The sequence below is a fragment of the Zonotrichia leucophrys genome, chromosome 2 (genome assembly GCF_028769735.1).
Source record: "Zonotrichia leucophrys gambelii isolate GWCS_2022_RI chromosome 2, RI_Zleu_2.0, whole genome shotgun sequence".
Lineage (NCBI taxonomy): Eukaryota > Metazoa > Chordata > Aves > Passeriformes > Passerellidae > Zonotrichia > Zonotrichia leucophrys.
Genome location: NC_088171.1, coordinates 82,946,412 through 82,961,118, shown reverse-complemented (window position 1 = coordinate 82,961,118; position 14,707 = coordinate 82,946,412). Strand labels below are relative to the sequence as shown.

Below are 14,707 nucleotides of genomic sequence, written 5' to 3'. Positions count from 1 at the left end.
TGGGGACCAGGGCGCTTTGGTGGCGTTTGTGATGATTCCATGGGTCCCAGATGCCTGGGTTTCTTGTGTGCATGGGATCTACGGAGCCCAGATGCCGCCCTGGGTTCTTTGTGCATGGAGGGGATCTATGGGGCTGGGACTCCAGGGACCTGTGTGGAGGGGGTGCCTATGGGGCCGGGATGCCTGGGTCCCTGGCCAATGTCCTGTCACCCGTGGGGTGGTGACAGCTCTACCCTGCCAGGTCTATATTGGGACACGACCGGAGAGGGGGGGAGATTGTTATCTCGTCTCCTCCTCTCCAGTGAGGCGCCGTGGGGCTGCCAGGGGTCTGAGGCACGGGGGGGTCTGGCAGCAGTCCCCGAACACCGTGTCCACTTTGTCATCAAGGAGGTGACAAGTGTTCCCGCGAGGTGACACATTCCCGCAGGCGGGGAGGTCCCCACCTCCCCATTGTGCCCCACAGATTCCCCTCTCCTGCCCCACCGACCACCTCCTCTGCCCCGCAGAGCCCTTACAGAGCCCCATAATTGCTCCATGGAGCCACAGAGAGTCTCCACAAATCCCCATAGAGTCTTTTTAGCGCCCCATAGAGTCCCCATAAGGCCCCACAGAGACATTTCCCCACCCTCCCTCTGCCCGAGCTCGCCGGGGGAGGGGAGCCGGGGTCCCCTGGGGTCCCTCCTGCGGCGCCGCCAGGACCGGGAGGGATGGAGCAGCGACAGATGGACGGCGAGAGGGAGGGTGAGGGGGAATGGGGGAGGGACAGAGGATTTGGTGGGGAGAGACAGGCAGGAGACAGAGGGACAATGGGACATAGAGAACTTGCAGGGCCTAGGGGGATATTGAGAAGGCAGAAGGACTGTGGGAGATGGAGGAGGACACAGGGCTGGTGGGCGAAGAGGTGGTGGGGTGATGGATGGCAAGTCCAGAGCAATGGAGGGACAGGTCAATAGGGAATGGGGGCTGTGGGACATGGAGTGCAGTGGGACGGAGCAGCTGGTGGCTAGGGGGACACTGAGGCCAGGACAGAGGGATCTCAGCACCTACAGGAGAAGGTGCAACCTCAGGAACCAGAACATGCCCGAGGGGTCCACTGAGGCTCTGTCCCTCATGTGGGGATCCCAGATGCTGTCCCCCACATCCTGGGGTCCTCCCCACCCTCACATCTGTCCCCAGATGTGTCTCCCCCACATGGATCTAGGCTGCTGTGGAGCAGGTTGAGGTTACAGAACACCATGGGGCAGATAGAGTATCTGCCCCACAGCGGATACACTGTGAGGCAGCAGCTCAAGGTCGAGCTCATGGTTCACATCACATTGCACTGTGGGTCTGGTTGCATCATGCTGTGGGGCACGCTGTGCTGCACACTGGTTGGTGATCTTGTGTGGGCTACAGACATCTTTTTGGGTGCCATGCCATGAGGAAACCCCACCCTCCCCACACAAACACAGCCCCACAAAACCTGATGCTGCTCAATGCTTTTTATTGGCTGACCAAGGTTAGGGGGCTGGGAATGGGGGTGGGCCACTTGGTGGTCCAGGGGATATTGCTGGGGGTCCAGAGCTTCACTCTTCATTGAGTCCCTTCTGATGGAGAATGAGAAAAAGGGACTGTGAGCATGAGGAATTTGTGGGGCAGCCATGGGGCAGCTGTAGGGCAGGGGAAGGTCCCACCTTGGCTCCAATGTCGCGGCTCTTGGCCCGCAGCTTGTTGACCTGGGACTCAGCGATGTCGGCACGCTCCTCTGCCTCATCCAGCTCGTGCTGTGCCTTGCGGAACTTGGCCAGGTTGGAGTTGGCCTGTTCCTCCTGAGGGTGCAGGCACACCAGTGAGGCTCCCACACAGCTCTGTCTGTCTGGCCTCCTGCAGCCCTGCCAGCTGTGCCTCCATCCTATCTTCTCATTGCTCCATCTGGCCCACCATGGACCCACCTGTCCTTCCAGACATTCCATCTTCCAGCCACCCAACCATCTCCTCAACAAACCATCCATCTAACATTCCATCCATCCATCCATCCATCCCACCATCATCTCCATATCCCACCACCCACCCACTTTCTCCACTTTCTCTTGACCTACTCTCCTCACCCCCTGATGCCCAACCCCTTGACCACCCTAAGATCCCCTACTACTCCCCACATCCTCTCCCACACTCCCAATCCCAAAGTATCCCCTCCTGGGGGATAGTCCCACAGATGTCCCTCCAGTGCTCACCGCCTCCTCTGCCTGTCGCTTGTAGGCCTTGACCTTCATTTGGAGCTTGTCCACGAGGTCTTGGAGCCGGACCAGGTTCTTGCGGTCCTCTTCCGTCTGTAGGGTGAGACACATGTGGGTCAGGACATGATCCTACCTGTGCTTTGAATCACCACGAGTGCAGTGAGGGTCAGGAGACAGTTAATGATGTTCTTGGGGAGTGGAGCCTCTCTAGACCTGTGGGTGACCTCAGCTGTGGGGCAGAAAGTGGGTTGTCTCCCTTTGTGAAGGTATCTTCTTGCCCCTGATGAGGTCCCACCTGAGGTCCTGGATCATGCAGAGACCCCATGGATGCTGGAACACTGAGAGGTGGCCTGGGTGGCTCATGACCCACACAATATTCTGGATCCCACTGCAGTATCAGACATACACGCAGTGGGTGGTCTAGATTATCAACGCCTCTCTGGCCAGCAGGTCAGCCATGTTCTAGGTAATGTTCAGCATGGGACATAAGGCCCTGGGGCCACAGGGAGAGTGGATGACCTCCACGACCAGCTCAGACAATTCACCTGGTAGCTGAGTTCTTTGACACGACGCTCGGACTTGCGGAGACCCTTGACACTCTCAGCATGGCGCTTCTGCTCAGCCTCCAGCTCATTCTCCAGTTCCCGCACACGAGCCTCCAGCTTCTGCAGCTGCTTCTTGCCCCCTTTCAGGGCCAGCTGCTCAGCCTCATCCAACCTCATCTGCAGGTCCTTGATGGTCTGCTCCATGTTCTTCTTCATCCGCTCCAGATGGGCACTGGTGTCCTGCTCCTTCTTCAACTCCTCTGCCATCATGGCCGCCTGCGAAAGGAGAGGAACAAGCGGAGGAGGACCAAAGCATGTTCTCCTTCACCCTCCAGTGGAAGGTGTCCTAGATGTTGGTCCCACCATGGCACTCACATCAGTGATGGCCTTCTTGGCCTTCTCCTCAGCATTCCTGCACTCCTGGATGGCCTCTTCCACCTCTGTCTGCAGCTGGGAGATGTCGGCCTCCATCTTCTTCTTCTGGTTGATGAGGCTGGTGTTCTGGAGTTAGAGAAGAGGATCTCAGGAGGTGTGTCTTGAACTGCTGACCAATCCTTCTTCAACCCCCCCAGTACTTAATGTCCCCCAACTCCCTGCCAACTCTGCAGGCTTAAAGGATCTGGAGATCTTGGTAACTCAACCCATTAGTAGCCCACATTCATTGGATGGAGGTGACCTCTATCCTTGAAGGTATGTGATGTCTCACCTGTGAGTGGAGAAGCTGGACCCTCTCACTGGCCTCAATCAGCTCCTGCTCAGCCAACTTGCGGGCCCTCTCAGTCTGTTCCACCACTGCCCGCAGCTCTTCCAGCTCTGACTGGAGAAGGTTGTTTCTCCTCTCCACAATGGCAATATTCTCCTTCAGGTCCTCATTGACCCGTACCATGTCATCCAGCTGCAGCTGGGTGTCCTACAAGGTGGCATAGGGGAAGAGGGTGAGTTGGGATGGTGGGGAAGTGGCTTAAGTTTTACTTTTCTTCCACTCTGTACCGGTGGGACCTACTACATGTCAACATGCTTATGGAATAGAAGTCTGATGGGTACCTTCAGGCACCCCTGCAGTGTCTTGACTTGCTTCTGAGCTTCTGCAGCCACACGGTTGGCATGGCTGAGCTGAATCTCCATCTCATTGAGGTCACCCTCCATCTTCTTCTTCAGCCTCAGGGCCTCATTGCGGCTCCGGGTCTCAGCGTCCAGCGAGGTCTGCAGTGAGTCCACCACCCGCAGGTGGTTGCGCTTGGCCTGCTCCATCTCCTCATCCTTCTCGGCCAGCTTGCGCTCATAGTCTGCCTTGACCTGGTTGAACTCCAGTTGGGCCCTCAGGATCTTTCCCTCCTCATGCTCCAGAGAGGCCTGGTGGATACAAAGAGAAATTAGTGTGCCCCAGAGAAGACTTGGAGAACATGGCACTCATGGAGATGTGATTTGGCTCACCTCAGCCTCTTCCAGTGCAGCTTGGAGCTCCAGTTTCTCAGCATCCAGCTGCTTCCGGACCTTCTCCAGTTCGTGGATGGTCTTGTGGCTGCCACCCAGCTGCTCCGTCAGGTCCGAGATCTCCTCTGCTCAGATAAGATCTCATCAGACTTGGTGGGAAGTGGTGGAATACAAAAAGGTGGGCAGGGAAAGACCACGATCTCACCTTGGAGATTCTTGTTTTCCCTCTTTAAAGTCTCTAAGTGATCAAGTGACTCCTCATAAGCGTTCTTCAGCTTGAAGAGCTCAGTGCTGAGGGACCTGGCCTCTTTCTGCGATGCTTCCAGCTCCACCTGTGACTCTTCAAACTTCTGCTTCCACTCAGACAAGATCTATGAAGACATCACCTGCTCAGCTGCTGCTTTGCGCATGAAGAACCCTCTTTCCATCCTCTTCCTCCTTTCCCCAATCCTCTCCTGAAAGGGACTTGAGGCTCTGCTAAAGCACGGCCCTTGAAAGCTGTTCAGCTTTCTTTTTGACTTCTCCTGCCTTTTTTTGATTCACACATTTCTCTACTCCCTTCCCACCCTTTTCCTTCCATCATTTCTTGGTTTTCTCACCTTGTCAAAGTTTCTCTGCTTCTTGTCCAATGCAGCTGCTGCTGCATTTGATCGTTCCAGGTCTGCCATGAGATCTTCAATCTCATTTTGCAGCCGGTGTTTGGTCTTCTCCAGGGAGGAACACTTGGCATTGACCGCCTCCACTGCCTCCTCAGCCTCCTGCAGCCGCTGGGCCAGCTTCTTCCTGCCATGGGAGAAAACCTGGCTGTGTGACCCATGGACTAAGTGGACCAACTCAAACCTTCTCCACCCATTGGTTAGCTGAGGCTCTGCTCTGGATCTCCTCTACCATCTCCAGATTATTATACTTTCTCCGGATCCTTGTACTGTAGAAGAGTCTCCTCTCCCCCCTGCCCCACAGATGCTCCCTTCGTGAGGAGAGGACTCACTTGGCCTCCTCCAGTTCCTCAGTGCGCTGGATGGCATCTGTCTCATACTTGGTCCTCCACTGTGCCACCTCAGAGTTGGCCTTGGAGAGCGAGCGCTGGAGCTCAGCCTTGGCCTCTGTCTCCTCCTCATACTGCTCCCTCAGAAGGTCGCAGTCATGCCGGGCTGACTGCAGGGCATGGGCCAGTGCATTCTTTGCCTGGGAGGGGAGAGAGTTACAAGGTGAGGAGAATTTGGGTCCATATCGAGTTGAGCTATACTGTCATTCTCCAACTCCAACTGCCTAGTTAGCAACCAGCCAACCCAACCCAACCCAACCCAACCTAATCCAACCTCCCTGTAACTTACCAGCACTACTGAATTTCTGAGGACCCTCGATTAATTTTCACCTGCTGTGAGGGCAGGCTTATGATATACTTCTCAATCCCAGAACAACCACATCCTTGGCACTGGAGGCGCCTTTCAGCCTCACTGACCCCCTAACAAAGCCCTACCTTGACTTCTTCCTCTAGCTGCCTCTTGAGGTCCTCCAGCTGTTGAGTGTAGGTGAGTTTCCCTCGTGTCATCTGGTTGATGAAGGCTTCCTTCTCCTCCAGCTGCCTGGAGAGCTCACCTGTCAGGTGGAATAGCAGATAATCAGTTGCAGGACACACCCCAAAGCCACCCCACTGGGCAAGATTTAGGCAGTTGGGTTAGGAAGAGCAAGACCCTCACCATTCTCAGTCTGGAGCTTGGCTCGTTGAGTGGTGAGGTCATTGACCATGCGTTGAGCCTCTTCGGACTTGGTCCGGTGCTCATTCATCTGATCTTCCATGGTGCGGCACATCTTCTCCAGGTTGGCCTACAAGCAGGAAGGGCAGAAAGATGAAAGGGACCCTTGAGAGGGCAGTGGAAGTGTTGTACCTTCATGGCTGGAGGCCTATTTCCTACCTTGGCCTTTATGAGTTGCTCCATGTTGGAGCCGACATCATCCAGCTCCAGCTTGAGCTCACTCTTCTCCTTCTCCAGCTTCTGCTTGACACGCTGTAAGTTGTCGATCTGCTCGCTGAGCTCGGCCACGCTGTCGGCGTGCTTCTTGCGCAGCGCAGCTGCCGTGGCCTCATGCTGCAGCGTGGCCTCCTCCAGGTCCCGCCGCATCTTCTGGAACTCTGCCTCCCGCTTCTTGTTGAGCTCAATCTGCACTGAAGTGGCACCACCTGCCTCCTCCAGCCGCTCACTGATCTCCTCCAGCTCTCGTGACAGGTCAGAGCGCAGCTTCTCCACCTTGGCTCTGCCTGTCCGCTCTGCTTCCAGCTCCTCCTCCAGCTCCTCAATCCGCGCCTGTGTTCCAGGGATGAACATGTTTTCAGCAGGCTTGGTTTCACCCAACTCCTCCACTCAACTCAGCTAATCAAGTTGGAGAGTCTTTAAATCAATTCAAGTCAACCCAACCAACTGTAGACTCTTCAGCACAACCCAGTCAGCTGTAGATCCTTCATCTCAATCAGTCTCGATCCCATCCAGTTCTTTTCAACCTAGTCAAGATCAGAGCTCTCCAGATCAACCTGGCCTTATTTGAAGGCACTCCACCTCCTCAAATTACCTTGAGGTTCTTGAACTCAACTGGTCTTGAGGACATTCTAATTGGTCCATTCTAATTGGACTAACAGACAACTCAGCACAAACTTCTCTAAGGACATTGGAATGAACGTGATTCAACCCAGGTGGTCTGCTCAGTTCAGATGATTCTACCCAAGATGCTCCCCATACTTTGAGTACTCCTAACCCATCGGTTCAGCTCAAACCCCATGAGAGCCAACCTGTCCAGGAGCCCATGATTCATTTCAAGGCAATAAATGACAGAGAGGTTCTGGGGCAAGGGATGTGCCATGAGCTTCTGACCTCAGGTGGGTGGCATGCAGGTTTAGGTTCTTCTCAAAAAGATATGAAGAAGATAATGGGAAGGACCAGTTCCTCCTTCTGCTTGACCCCTGAAGCCCACCTCACCTGAAGTTCTTTGAGCTTCTTCTGAAGCTGGGCTGCAACTGCTTGCTCATCCTCGATTCTGGCGTTGAGGGCATTGAGCTCAAAGTCTTTCCTAGGTGTGGGGAGAAACACCAGTAAGGCATTCTTCTGAATGCTCAGCAGAGGTGTTAAGAGGTAAAGAACAAGAAAGCGTGCAGGTCCTTACTTTTTCAGCCTCTCATCCAGTTGCTGCTTGTCATTCTCCAGGTCCATGATATTCTCCTGAGCCAACTTCAAATCACCTTCCAGCTTCCTTTTGGCCCGTTCCAGGTCCATCCGGATCTTCTTCTCTTGCTCCAGTGAACTCTCCAGCTGCAAGTGAGAAAGAGACACACCCATCAGCCCTCACAAACTCACACTCCAGAAGGACTTCCACACCCCAAGGGGCCAGTTATGTGCCTGTTGTGGACTATACTCACATCATCCACTTGCTGTTCCAGCTTGACTTTGGCCTTTGTCAATGTGTTGACCTTGTCTTCCTCTGCCTGCAGATCATCCAGTGCTTGCTGGTGAGATTCTTGCAGGGCCTTCTTCTCCTTCGTTAGCTTGACGATGGTTTCATCCAGCCCGGCCATCTCCTCTGTGAGGTTCTTGACCTGCAGGAGGAGAAATATCAGGCCTCCAGCTTGGTACCAGAGGTAGGACAAGAGACAGGAGGTTATTCTTGCTCTTTGTGAAGCTGGGTCTAAGTCCAGGGATGCAGGAAAACACAACCAGCCTTGGTTCTTGGTGATGCAATTCAACCAGTCTTGCATTATCACAATCCAACCCAAGTTTTGGGTTTCATGACCCTCCAGCTTGAATTTGGCACCCCAAACAGCCTTGATTCTTGGCAACCCAACCCAGCCAGCCTTGGGTCTTCACCAGACTGTATTCACTTTGGCTTGAGTCAGCTTAGTTCCCCACAGTTTGAGGTCAAGACATTTCCCCACCCTCACCTTGTTCTCAGTGGCGTGTTTCTCCTTTTCCACCTTGGCCAATGACAACTCCAGGTCATCAATGTCCTTCTTCAGCTCTGAGCATTCATCCTCCAGCTTCCTTTTCTTTGCCGTCAACTCAGCATTCATCTCCTCCTCATCCTCCATCCGCTCAGTCATCTCCTTCACCTTGGCCTCCAGCTGGATCTTGTTCTTGATCAGCTGGTCACAGCGCTCCTCAGCATCAGCCAGGTTGTCTTGCTCCTGGAAGGGATAAGCTTGGTTTGAGATGAATGAAAAAGGAGCATGGGGCTGGGATATCTAGGTCACTCACAGCCTGCACTTGGAGCTGAAGGTCATTCTTCTCCTGCAGCATGGAGACCATCTTCTCCTCTAGCTCCTTCCGCCGGGCTTCTGACTTTTCTAAGGCCTCCTTCAGCCGCCCAAACTCTTCTTTCATGTTCTGTGGGAGACACAAAGGTGCCACGTAAATCTCATTTCTTCCTTTTTGTCCCCACCTACCACTTCCTCTCTCCATCCATCCACCCACCTTCCCTACCCATGGCCCTGTCCTACCTGCATCTCTTTCTCTGTCTCGGCACTCTTCAACAAGGGCTTGATCTTGAAGTAGAGTTTCATCCAAGGCCAGTTCTTCACCCCCATGAAGGCCCTGATGTTCCACTGGATCACCAGCAATGAGTCTCTGGAGAAGCCACATCAAGACGTGGGTCACCAGGGACTTCCACTCAACATGGATGCAACACCATCTCCATCTCACCACCTACCTGCGCTCTAGGATCTTCTTGAACTCCTGACGGGACAGGAAACCACGGACTTGGGCTTGCAAGCGGGTCATGATCCGGGCCAGGCGCTCATCCCTCATCTCCTCCAGCAGCCCCAGCAGCCCAGCCTTGAAGAAGACCTTTGAGGAAAGATGAAGATAAGTGCTGCTGTCATTTGAAAGCAGGATGGAGGGATGGGTGGTGATGTGGATGGAGGGAGCTCAGATGGGCAGGTGGACAAGCAGATGATGGGACCATAGAGTCCATCTCGTCCCACCATGAAAACCTTGTGAATGATGGTACCACCAGAACTGAGATCAAGTGACCCCACCTTGGTGTGTCCAAATTTGTACTGGTTGTGGTCAATATCAAGGGATCCCAGGAGCTTCTCAGCGCCCTTGCGACTGTCAATGAACTGCCCCTCAGGGATGGCAGCAGGGTTCAGGATGCGGTACCTGGTGACCAGAGAGGACAGGAAACCTCTGAATTCAGTCCCAGTGGGGTTGTCCACTCCATCCCCACATTTTCTCCTCTGTGCCTACCGCTGTCGGAAGTCCCCATAGAGGATGCGATTGGGGAAGCCCTTGCGGCAGATGCGGATGCCCTCTAGCACCCCGTTGCAGCGCAGCTGGTGCATTACCAGGGGGTTGTTCATCACACCTGGTAGGTCATCAAGACTGGTGAGTCAAGGCCTGCTCCAGAGCACTGCTCCCCACCACCACCTTTGGCCAGAGCCCCACAGGGTCCTCTGGAGCAACCCTCAGGGATTGACTCACCAGGAGACTTAGTCTCATTGGGGATGATGCAGCGGACAAAATGAGGGTGGGTAGACCGCAGGTTGGTCATCAACTTGTTGAGATTCTCCTGAAAAATGGAAGGGGAGATGATGAAGGTAATGAAGACATCCCCCCAGCCTGTACCACCAAGGTTTATCCCTTGCCCTGGGACATGTTTTCCATGCCCACACACCCTGGGGTCCACCAATAACCTTTGAACGCTCACCCGATGCAGGGCAGAGACAGTTTGGAAGGAGGAGCCTTTCTTCTTAGCTCCTTTCCCCTTCTCCACGGCTGTTGGAGAAGAAGAAAGGATGAGATAGGACAAGGACAAGGTGAAAAGAACCACAGATGCTGAGGAAAGGGGTTCCTCTTACGTGCATCAGCCCCAGCATAGTTGGCAAAGAGGTTGGCCAAGAGCTTCAGGGCTGATTTCTGGTAGAGCCCCACCACTGTCTCATTGAGAGGGTCCTTGTTCTTCTGCAGCCACCCGATGATGTTGTAGTCCACTGTGCCGGCATAGTGGATAAGGGCAAAGTGGGCCTCTTGCTTCCCCTTGACGTTTCGTGGCTTCCCAAAGTTGGCTGACTTGCCCAGGTGATTATCAAAGAGCTTGGCCTTAAAGGTCATGTCTGTGGCCTTGGGAAACATGCACTCCTCCTCCAGGATGGACATGATCCCCATGGGCTAAGAAGAAGAGACTTTGTTGGCTACAGTGAACAGCAAGTACAACCCAACCGGCCAAGGAACTTTGGGGTTCCTGCCAAGCTGCAACAGAAAGGGCCTTTTCCCCAGCTCACATGAGACCCTGGGGGAGGTGGTACCTTCTCAATGAGGTCAATGCAGGCCTGGAGGTCCATGCCAAAGTCAATGAACTCCCACTCTATGCCCTCCTTCTTGTATTCCTCTTGCTCTAGCACGAACATGTGGTGGTTGAAAAACTGCTGCAACTTCTCGTTGGTGAAGTTGATGCAGAGCTGCTCAAAGCTGTTGAACTGGGGAAGGAGAGAGGAGGTGGTCAATGGGGTCAACAGAACAGCTAATATGTTCAGCAGAGTCAACCTGAGCCCCAGCAGAGTCAACACAAGTGAAAACAAAGTCATCTGACCATCCAGTATGATTAAATCTACATCCAATGGAGTCAACACAACACAGTCAACCAGGGCTTACATCAAAGATTTCAAAGCCAGCGATGTCTAGCACACCAATGAAGTACTGCCTTGGCTGCTTGGTCTCCAGTGAATTGTTGATCCTGGTCACCATCCAGTTGAACATCTTCTCATACACAGCTTTGGCCAAGGCTCCGACAGCATAAATCACCTGGAAGAAGGATGCTCCACCAGTGAGAGGGCCGCTTGGTGTTCTCCTTGCTGGAGATGGCACCATGTCGTCCCAAAAGGAAGATATTTTGTGATGTCATACTCACCTGCTGGACATTCTGCCCCTTGGTGACATACTCATTGCCCACCTTGACCCGAGGGTGGCACAACCCCTTGAGAAGATCAGCTGAGTTCAGCCCCATTAGGTAAGCTGACTTGTCTGCCTCTGAGGATGAAGAAGTGAAAATATGAACCTGGAAGGGTCATGGAGTTCACGCCAGTTTCCACCTCAACCTTGGTTGGACCCAACCTTCTGTGCCATCTGGTTCTGCCTGCTCTTCCCGTTGTTTCTGCTTGAACTTCATGTTGCCGAAGTGCATGATGGCTCCTGTCAGTTTATAGATGGAGTTCTTCTCCTCTGGAGTGAATCCCAGGACATCAAAGGCACTCTGTGGGGCAAAAATGTGTTCAAGATCTTCTATAGCCCACAGAGACACATACACACTGCCTGATGGCCTCCCATCTCACATCTGTGGCCAGGAGCTCCTCCCCATCATCAATGGATGGAACTGTGGTCTCTCCTTGGGAGATGAAGGCATAGTCGTAGGGGTTGTTGGTCACCAGCATCATGTCTGAAAGGAGAAAAAGAGGTTGGGACAAGCAGGTCCCAAATGGGTGCGGGATCAGGTATTTATGGGATCAGGTTGGGAGCATAGCTCACCCAGCAGCTCTGGCTTCTTATTGGAGAGGATCTGGTAGTAAATGTGGTAGTTTCTTTCAGCCTTCAGCTGGAAGATCACACGGGACTTCTCCAGGAGGTCTGGGATGGGAATGAAGAGAAGATGAGTGGAATTTGGGATGAGGAGATGGAGGGTCAGATGGATGAATGGAGGGAGGCTTGAGGATGTGGAAGGATAGATGGATGGTGGCATGAGGAGAAGGATGGACAGGTGGATGGAGTGATAGAGGGAGACATGGTGGACAACAAGATGCCCTCTCATGGAGCCCTCAACCTACTCACAGGTCTCAATGTCAGCTGATGCCAACTTCCCAGTGGCCCCAAAATGGATCCGGATAAACTTCCCCTGGAAGAATTGTGGAAGGAGGTGGAGGTAGCCACTTCTTCCCAGAACACCCCAACCCATAGACCCTTACCCATGGACTCCACCCCCTAGACTCTTCCTTACAGACACCACCCCCAACACTCACAAATCGGGATGAGTTGTCGTTCCGGACAGTTTTGGCATTGCCGAAGGCTTCCAAGGCAGGGTTGGCCTGGATGATTTGGTCCTCCAGGGTGCCCTGGATGGAGTGGGACAGTGTCAGGGGGCTTCTCACAGTAAGATGCAGGGGATGGAGGGTTTAAATGGATGGGAGAACACAGTGAAGGTTTTAGCAGGTGGTCGTGTTGGTGGACAGGGATGTGTGTTGATGCCATGGGTGGATGGAGAGACAGTTGGTTGGATAGAGGTGGGACAGATGAATGGAAGCTTGGATAGATGGTTGGTTGGTTGGATTTTTGGGTGTTTAGTTCAGTAATTGTTTTGGTGGTTGATTGTGTCATTGGTTGGACAGACAGGCAGCAGAATGTTGCCACACCCAGGGTGTTATGCCCCACCTACTGCCCTTACCTTGCCCGGGGCCCCCGCCTCCTTCTTGCCACGGTCACCGATGGCAGCGATGACAGCGAAGTACTGGATGACCCTCTTGGTGTTCACAGTCTTCCCCGCCCCGGATTCTCCGCTGAAGGTAGCCAAGGAGAGCAATGGTTGGATACTGGTGCTGTGGTGCTGGGGGTGGGAACTCACTGGGGAGGGAGGGATGGATAATGGACCTCCACAGAGAAGTCCGTGTAGTGATAAAGGGTTGGCCAGTGGGCATGATTTCAAGAGGGAAGGGGAGGGGCTATGTGCCAGGTCGGGGGGGTCTTAGCTGTGAGCAGGATTAAGACAGTGTTTACAGATGGGATTACTCACGTGATGAGGATGGATTGGTTCTCCCGATCTGGTGGGATGAGAAGAAACATGAGGTTCTGAAGCTCATCTTGGCTCTGCCCTACATCTCCTGCTCCCCAAAAAGGATCAGGGAATGTGGTTATGGGGTCCCTGCAGAAGGTCCCTACCTGTTAGCATGTTCTGGTAGGCATTGTCAGAGATGGAGAAGATGTGGGGTGGAGCTTCACTCCGCTTCTTTCCCCGGTAGGCAGCCACCACCTCGGCATTGTAGACAGGCAACCACTTATAGGGGTTGACAGTCACACAGAAGAGCCCCGAATAGGTCTGGGAAAAGGAGCAGGTGGGTCAGAGTCAGAAGGTGCCACCCTACCAGGTGGTCCAAGAGGTCTGCAGAGTAACCTCTTGTGGCTAGGCAATATCTTGGGTTTAGATAACCCCTGTGGTCAGGAGATGGAACATCTTGGATATGGGGGACCAAAGAGGTCTGGAGAGAGGATGTCCCTGTTCTGGGTGGCCCATGTGATCTGAAGAAGGTGGTTTTAGTGTGGTTTTTAGTGATCCAAAGGATCGGGGATATCTTGGATCTGGGTGGCCCAAGGGTGTAAAGAAGGATCAACCTAGTTACCGGTGGACCATGAGATCTGGAGAAGGAACATCTTGCACCTCTGTGGCCCAAGGGGTCTATAGAAGGGGCATCTGAGTTCTGGATAGGGTGTGTAAAACTTCATGAGCTCACAACTCACATAGATCATCCAAGACGCGTAGCGGTCCTTGAGGTTGTAAAGGACGGCGGGCTCATGGAGGAAAGTCAGCATGGCCATGTCCTCAATCTTGTCGAACTTGGGGGGGTTCTGCTGCATGATCTGGTCCTCCTTGACCGTCACTGTCTGCTCAAGGTAAGGAGGACCCCATGGAGCAGGAACACAGGGCAAGGAGTTTGCCCCAGTTGCTCCCAAAGGGCTGGGAGCTGGGCATTTGAATGTTCACTTGAGAGCCAGAGGAGGTCTAGGTGTCCCTCAAGTGATAGAGAAGATGTTTTGGGGTTGGCTGTCTCTGGGGTAATAGAGGAGGTTGGATGGGGTCTAACTGTCCAGTGGGTTCTGGGAAAGGTGGAGCAGGGTCTAGGTATTCCTGTGTTCTAGAGAAGATGCTGTGGAATCTGAGCATCCAGTAGGTGCCAGAGAAGGCATGTTGGGGTCTAGATGTTTCTTGGGTTCTAGAGAAGGTGGGTTGGGTTCTTTGTGTCCCATGTGGAATATTCTGGTGTCCCAGGTGTAGCTGGGGTCCCCCCACCTTGCCATGTTCGGTCTCAGCAGTGATCTTGGAGCCCTCACGGCTGACAAATGGTGGCCTTGACATATTCCTCCTTTTCATCAGGGACGAAGATGTCCTTCTTCAGGTCGAAGGGGCGGGTCTGGGCAGCCAAGCCGTTCCTTCTCCGACTTGCGGAGGTAGGGGGGGGCCTCCCCAAATTCAGCCATCTCCACATCAGGCATGGTGGACGCTGGAGAGGGCTGGGTGGGGTAGGAAGGATCAGACCGTCCAAGTGCTGCCACTTCCTCCCAGTTGACCCCATTGCAGCTCTTTCTTTGGTGAACCCATCATTCCCTGTTCTTTTCCACATCTACCACTTCCTCCTGGTCAACCCAACTCCTTCATTCCTCCCCAGTGCTCCCAGTTCCTCTCCAATGCCCCACCCCTCCCAGCTGGCCATCCCAAGTCCATCCTCAGTGCTTCCATTATCTAGGAGTTCCTCTCAATGTTCATTTCCAG

At 53.7% G+C, this 14,707-nt stretch overlaps 1 protein-coding gene across 2 annotated transcripts in view; it reads right to left on the bottom strand.

Moving 5' to 3' along the window:
- Positions 1–1,565: 1,565 nt before the first annotated feature.
- LOC135444221 (myosin-7) overlaps positions 1,566–14,707 on the bottom strand; it is a 15,436-nt gene continuing 2,294 nt past the window's right edge. Inside the window, exons 6-39 of one of the 2 annotated variants that reach the window (XM_064705550.1) lie at positions 12,189–12,281; positions 12,001–12,064; positions 11,701–11,799; positions 11,508–11,611; positions 11,290–11,428; positions 11,087–11,205; positions 10,831–10,980; positions 10,485–10,655; positions 10,038–10,347; positions 9,887–9,954; positions 9,661–9,748; positions 9,427–9,544; positions 9,216–9,339; positions 8,888–9,024; positions 8,679–8,805; positions 8,437–8,565; positions 8,124–8,366; positions 7,605–7,781; positions 7,352–7,497; positions 7,168–7,258; positions 6,112–6,501; positions 5,896–6,022; positions 5,676–5,794; positions 5,184–5,380; positions 4,795–4,978; positions 4,401–4,566; positions 4,196–4,320; positions 3,806–4,114; positions 3,468–3,671; positions 3,137–3,262; positions 2,762–3,037; positions 2,214–2,309; positions 1,674–1,808; positions 1,566–1,586 (exon numbers count right to left, since the gene is read on the bottom strand). In XM_064705550.1, coding sequence (XP_064561620.1) covers positions 1,566–1,586; positions 1,674–1,808; positions 2,214–2,309; positions 2,762–3,037; positions 3,137–3,262; positions 3,468–3,671; positions 3,806–4,114; positions 4,196–4,320; positions 4,401–4,566; positions 4,795–4,978; positions 5,184–5,380; positions 5,676–5,794; positions 5,896–6,022; positions 6,112–6,501; positions 7,168–7,258; positions 7,352–7,497; positions 7,605–7,781; positions 8,124–8,366; positions 8,437–8,565; positions 8,679–8,805; positions 8,888–9,024; positions 9,216–9,339; positions 9,427–9,544; positions 9,661–9,748; positions 9,887–9,954; positions 10,038–10,347; positions 10,485–10,655; positions 10,831–10,980; positions 11,087–11,205; positions 11,290–11,428; positions 11,508–11,611; positions 11,701–11,799; positions 12,001–12,064; positions 12,189–12,281 — 5,172 coding nt within the window. The remainder of the gene's footprint in view (positions 1,587–1,673; positions 1,809–2,213; positions 2,310–2,761; positions 3,038–3,136; positions 3,263–3,467; positions 3,672–3,805; positions 4,115–4,195; positions 4,321–4,400; positions 4,567–4,794; positions 4,979–5,183; positions 5,381–5,675; positions 5,795–5,895; positions 6,023–6,111; positions 6,502–7,167; positions 7,259–7,351; positions 7,498–7,604; positions 7,782–8,123; positions 8,367–8,436; positions 8,566–8,678; positions 8,806–8,887; positions 9,025–9,215; positions 9,340–9,426; positions 9,545–9,660; positions 9,749–9,886; positions 9,955–10,037; positions 10,348–10,484; positions 10,656–10,830; positions 10,981–11,086; positions 11,206–11,289; positions 11,429–11,507; positions 11,612–11,700; positions 11,800–12,000; positions 12,065–12,188; positions 12,282–14,707) is intronic. The other variant, XM_064705551.1, reaches the window with a different exon arrangement.